Raw genomic sequence first — 5,978 nt, 5'->3', positions numbered from 1 at the left:
GCCAAGGGGAGCCTCTCCTTGACCCCAACACTCAGCTTGCTCTGCCTCTCAGCAGGTCAGGGAATCAGGGACAGAACAGTGCCTGGTCTGCCCCTGTCCAGCCCAGGGTCACGGCTGGAGGAATCTCTGTGTAGCAGAGCCCACCTCTCCCCATGTCCATCTGTCCGTTTCCCTGGATGTCACGGCCGAGCCACCTGGGCCTCTGGATAAATGGATACTTTGTCAATTGGCCCTGAGCTCCCAAAACAAGGATTCAAATACCCTGGCACAAAATGACAGCCGTGTTCAATGGAAGAAACCCTCTGTTTGAGGCTTTTCATCAGAGTCACTGCCTGAGGTGGTCCAGTCTGGGGACTGCGGCCACTGCTGGGCTGTGGCTGTGAAGGCAGGTAGACCCCACTCGCCTGCAGAGGGGCTGACTCTGACGGAGGGGATTTGGAGAAACTGTGATTTATCCACCCAATTCTCCCCACCCGCCCCCGGGGGGATGTCGCAGTGGGTGGGAGGAGGGACAGGGCTGAATATTCACCTCCCCACCCCAACCAGAGAAGAATTCAAACACGGAGACCAAATGGGGCTGGGCTGTAGGAGAAACCAAATGAACACTGAAACCAAGGGCACGTCGGTGACCTCAGCCAATTCAAAGCCAGGGGCCCACGGGGGTCAGGGGCAGCCTTGGATTAGCAATGTCCCCCTCGCCCCAGTGACAAGGGTGAGGGCCATAAAGCCCTAGAGGAAAGCACCTCCTGCAAGTGCAGATACCAGCCACGGAGTGCACACACTGCCACGAGCAGCCCAACGGTCAGCGCCGCACGGCACACCACACCGGGGCCGAGGGACACAGCCTTCGCCCCCTGGAGTGCTAAACCCCAGTGTTCCGAGTGGGAATTGCAGAATATTAGGTGGCTTTAAAAAGCAGACACTTCGAACCCCCTCCTGGGTCCTATCAGGCCTCTATCCTTCCTTCCTTCCCCCAACCCCCTCCAGGTTCCATTTTCTTTTCTTCCGAAACGGAGCTATAGCACCTACATTTCAAAACTGGCAAAAGGGCATTTCCTTGGCTCTGGAAGGCCGTGCACGCAGAGTGCCGACCTCTGGGGCGGAGTGTGGATCCTGGCAAGTTCCCTCTCTCTGTCCTGTGCCACAGCGGCCGAGCCTCCGTGCCCTCTGGGTGCCCGGGCCTCCCGTGCTGCTCAGGCAGCTTCTAAGGGCTCTGGCCTGCAGTGAACCCGGGCTGCTTTCCAGGCACCCAGGCAGAACTGGCAGGTACAGAGAGCCACCGACAACAGTCTTAGTTGTGGGAAATCTTCGCAAGTGAGCACTTAAACACAAGACTATAAATTAAAACGGCTGTGAGCAGTGTCTGCGGTTGCACAGTGCCTGCGGTTGCACAAGATCGTAGTTATTCTCTCGTTCTTGCCCTCTCCCCTCTCGCCCCCTTTTTTTAAGGAAAAGAGCCAGGGGATTCCTGTGCCGTAGGCAGCTCTGGGCCAGCACCCGCGGGACTAGTCCTGACTTGGTGGTGCTACGGCCGCAAGCCAGGATCAGCTCTCAGGAGGCACCAGCCACCGTGAACTGTGCTAAAGGCTTATGACAACACGTTTAAACCTCAGCCCAGCAGCTCGCCCACATCCTCCAGAAACCATCAGGGCATCCAAGCCCAGGCAGCTGCAGAGGGGGCAGGACAGCAACGGGGACATGGGGCCGCCTGGCCCGGAGACCAGTGGTCCTTGACCTTTGTCCTCACAAGCGTCTGTCTCATCAGTCAAGCCTGTGGTGACATCAGTAACGTTTATTTAGACGAATCGATTCAAGTAGTTTTGAAACAAACTCTGCCCTCTCACTCTAGCTTCCAGAAGCACTTTTCACTCACTTCGTACAACCTTCCCCACATTGTTCAGATTTCATCTGCAAATAAATTGAAGACTTACTAGAATCTGAAGAACTAGGAGATGCGATTTCTAAACGTTCTGTCTCCGCGCCACCGAAGCAGATGGAAACCCAGGAATGTCTCCAGCCTCAATACGTTCCCTCGGACAGAAACAGAGCTTCTTGCGTAATCAAACAGTCGATCGACTCAGCCTCTGTCACACCAGGAGGCACAAATCATTTCAGTCCTAATTCTCCCTGGTTCACAACTTCTTTGGTGGTTACATGGGCAGCAAAGCAGTTCAAAGGGAGCCCATTAACACCGGCCTTGTCACGCCCAATCCACAATCAGGGTGAAATGAACTCAGTCACATTTGAATTTGAACAGGGAGAGGGAGGGAGAATTGTTAACATGCATCAAATTCCTGAAAGGACACCGGACCCACCACTTACACAACACACGCGTGTGATACCTGCACAGTTCAAGCTGCCAGGCGTTTAAAGAGAAGGTTGGCAACTATTTGCTAAGACTCCAGCCCAGTCTTCCAGGAGCATGGGGGTCCTGCTTCCAACAGGCACCTGCCTCTGAGGACGGTGGTCACTGTCAGTGTCTTGGGGCCTCCTCAGCTTCAACAGTCTGTCCCCGGCGTCGGACTGTGGGGAACAAACGGGGACACGTTGGAGGCTGCTGCCCCAGCTGTGCCGTCTGGACCCCGGGCGTGGGGACAGACCCACGGGCACCGAGCCATGGGCAGGGCGGCACGGCCCGTGAGCACACGCAGTCCTCGGGTTACCACAGCCTGGGCCATGCCTGCCCCTCACCCTCTGCCTGCTGCATGCCGTGGCCGCTGCCTCCACCCCAGCCGGTGCCTGCTGCATCCCGCCTCCCGCCCCCTTGGCAACCCAGCCTCCTTCACCTGTAGGGGTTCTCCGTTGCCCTGCCCTCGGCTCGCTCAGGGACCCAGTCGTAGCTGTCGGCTGCGCCCTGCGGCTTTTCCTCCTCCTCCCTCCTGGCTCTGCGCTTGCGATAGACCAGGAGCCCCAGAGCCAGAGCCAGCAGGAACAGGATGGCCACCACAGTGCCCAGGATGTAGAACAGGAGCAGCTTCTGCCCGTCCGTGCCATCGTCGCTTTGCTTGGCGGTGAAATCCTCACCTGCGGAAGCCTCACGGCCAGTGGTGGCCGTGGGGTGATGGGTGCTGGCCTCCATCCAGACACCAGGGGACCCACTGGGGGCCAGCATGTCAGGTGGGGCAAGGGAGATGGGGGCGCTGTCTGGGAGGGAGGGTCTCCTGGCGGCGGGCGCCACCGTGGAGGTGCCCTCAGGGTTGTCCCTGGTGGGGCTGGACGTTGTGGCAAGAGACACGAGCCTCCCCTCTCCATCTCCTGTGTCCTCCCCTTGGGGAGGCCCAGCTGGTGGTCCTAGGGATGTGAGGCCCCCAGTGCAGGAGACCCCATCGGGGGACAGCTCCCAGCCTGGCAGGCAGCCACAGCGGAAGGACCCCTCCGTGTTGAAACACAGGCTGTCACAGAGGCTGCCCTGCGGGCCCGCACACTCGTCCACGTCCACGCACCGGGTGCCGTCCTCCCCGGCCAGGATGTAGCCCTCCTCGCAGGAGCAGTAGAAAGACCCATCTGTGTTGGTGCAGCCCTGGGCACAGGGCGAGTGGCTGGGGGCACACTCGTCCACATCCACACAGGCCCCCTCTCCGGGGCCACCAGGCTCATAACCCACCCAGCACTCGCAGCAGAAGCCCCCAAGGGTGTTGACACACTCCTGGGCACAGGGAGCGTCCTGGCACTCGTCCATGTCCACGCAGTCCTGCTGAGTCGAGTCTAGCCGGTAGCCTGTGGGGCAGTGGCACATGAAGTCCTTCCCGAGGGGCCCAGGGACGCACGTGGACCCCCCTCCACACGGGCTGGAGCTGCAAGGGTTCCGAGGGGTGCAGGTGACTAGGTCGTCCAGCAGCCGGAACCCCGGCCGGCAGCCGCAGCGGAAGGAGCCTTCCCCACCCTCGAAGCAGTCCTGCTGGCAGCCTCCGTTGTTGAAATTGCAGCTGAACTTGGGGCTGACACAGAGGGGCCCCGAGCTGTCCCAGTCAAACACATCGGGGGCCTTCTCCTTGCACAGGAAGTAATGCTGCCAGCTCTCGTCCCCGTCCCCACAGGCCACGTTGGCCATGGAAGCGAAGGGCACGGCCTGCAGGGAGGAGCTGGTGGCCTGGAAGGGGGTGGTGTAATTCACCTGGCCCGGGCCCCCCAGGGTCAGCGGCCGGCACATGCCTTTGAAGCTGAACTTGCACACAAAGCCCTCGATGCTGCTCCCAGAAAACCTGGAGCTCCCACACGGACCCTCGGCCCACTTGGAAAGGCGGCTGGCCAGGGCCGGCACAGACAGGTCCAGCATCAGGGACACGCAGCGCTTGGAGGTGCAAGAGTTCTTGGCCTCCTTGTGCCAGTTGGTATACGACGTGTCCTCCCCGCCGCCCACCCAGCTGAAGCCCTTCAGGGGCAGGTTGCTGTCCAGGCACTTGCCCTTGTCTCGCTGGAGCCCAATCCAGAACCTGCCCATGCGCTCTGCCAGGGGCGCCCCCGGTGGCAGGAGCTGGGCCAGGGCACCCTGGACGTGCAGGGCCTCCTCCTCGCTCTTCACCGTGGCCAGGTTGCCCCCTTTCTTGCTGCAGCGGAGCTGGGCGTCGTCCGCACTCAGCTTGACCCTGTGGGCTGTGTAGCAGGCAGCCCCCGCGCAGACCACGGCCTCCTGGGCAGCGGCAGCCCCCGCCCAGGGCTGTACCACCACCAGCAGCAGCAGCAGCAGCAGGCTGGTGGAGCCGGCCATCATGGTCTCCGAGTTCCCCTGGGTGGGAGGCTGGCGGCCCGGCGGTGACAGCGGCAGTCCCGGCGGAGCTCCGAGGGGAGCCGAGGGCTCAGACGTGGACACTCCGTCGCAGGGAAGGACACAAAGGCTGAGGGCTTTCCGCGGCCCCCTGACCCAAGGCGCATCCTGTCGCTGCACTTCTTATTCCTCACCGGATACGGGGGCTTCCTGTGCTGAATAGCTTCTGACTCCTGTTGCCTTCATCACGCTTTTGTTGTTCATAAAAGGAGCCAGGCAACGTCGCTGGGTCCCGAATAAGGACGCACGGTGGCATGGGGGAGGGGAGGGGAGACGACGTTCTCTTGCAGCTTGGAGACACCGGCTGCTTTCTTTGGGGGCCCGTCCTCCTTCCCATCCGCGTGAGGGCACGCCGTGGAGTGAGTAGATTTGGGGGACCAGGAACTTGAGAAACTCACTTGGTATCCCATAATAAAGTTCCACTTTGGTTTGCAAACAACCAGAAGAGGAAAAAACTAATCCGCAGACTTGAGACACGGGGCCACGGATGGTTATAATTTTCAGCCTTTTTTAGAAGCAAACTGGACTTTCCTTTTCCCTCTCTCATGTTCCCTTTGGCTTTGAAAGTCTTTTTTCTCTTATTCCCCCCATCGTGAACTTTAAATAGATAGGCAATTTTAAAATAGGAACTGGGCCGTGGGAATGTCTGAGTTTCTAACACAATGCCAAGCTCCTCGAGAACATTCAACCAAATTGGGTGAAATTTGGCAGTTTTCAGGGTTTCACAGTGCAAATATTGTGTTGTGATGTAGCAGTGTCACAGAAAGCACCAGAAAGGAAAAATGAAAATGTCTCTGGCCTCACAGGCTTGGGCTTACACGCCTGTTTTTCCTCAGCTCGGGGGTTACGGAAAGGGCAGGAGATCTGGGCCCAAAGTCAGTCCAGGCCATGGCCGACCTCCTTCCGCACGGCGACTCATCGAAGGCCCCTGGATCTAAAAGTTCTTTTCCTGTGATGACAGACGTGCTTTGCTCATCGGGGCTATCACTGGCTGGGGTTCCTGAGAAGTACACCCCAGACAAGGATTTGGGACAAGCAGCTTATTTGGGAGGGGAGGTGATACAGGGACAAGGAAGGGGCCAGCACAGGGTGACACTGAACAAGCAGGTGGCCGGGGGCTCCTGGGGCTCCTGGGCTCCCCAGGAGACGGTGTGGACCATGCGTCAGTCTCCCCAGCGAAGGGAGGGGGCTGGACAGTCCCCCTTCTGCTCCA

At 59.6% G+C, this 5,978-nt stretch overlaps 1 protein-coding gene across 1 annotated transcript; it reads right to left on the bottom strand.

The window, feature by feature from the left end:
* Positions 1-2,498: 2,498 nt before the first annotated feature.
* Positions 2,499-4,753, bottom strand: CD93 (CD93 molecule). The gene is made up of 2 exons (XM_007457682.1): positions 2,787-4,753; positions 2,499-2,523 (listed from the first exon to the last, which is right to left on the bottom strand). Exons 1-2 carry the CDS (start codon positions 4,709-4,711, stop codon positions 2,499-2,501), a joined length of 1,950 nt encoding a protein of 649 aa, XP_007457744.1. The 5' UTR covers positions 4,712-4,753.
* Positions 4,754-5,978: the final 1,225 nt, after the last annotated feature.

Source organism: Lipotes vexillifer, unplaced genomic scaffold (genome assembly GCF_000442215.2).
Source record: "Lipotes vexillifer unplaced genomic scaffold, Lipotes_vexillifer_v1.1 scaffold2532, whole genome shotgun sequence".
NCBI lineage: Eukaryota > Metazoa > Chordata > Mammalia > Artiodactyla > Lipotidae > Lipotes > Lipotes vexillifer.
Note: the sequence above shows the minus strand (reverse complement) of the source record. Positions and strands in the feature narration are given on the sequence as shown.

Excerpts from the sequence above, each read along its gene's own strand:
- CD93 (XM_007457682.1), bottom strand. The coding sequence starts at position 4,711 with ATGATGGCCGGCTCCACCAGCCTGCTGCTGCTGCTGCTGCTGGTGGTG. Across the intron at positions 2,524-2,786 it reads GCAACGGAGAACCCCTACAG|TCCGACGCCGGGGACAGACT; the intron begins GTGAAGGAGGCT and ends TGTTCCCCACAG.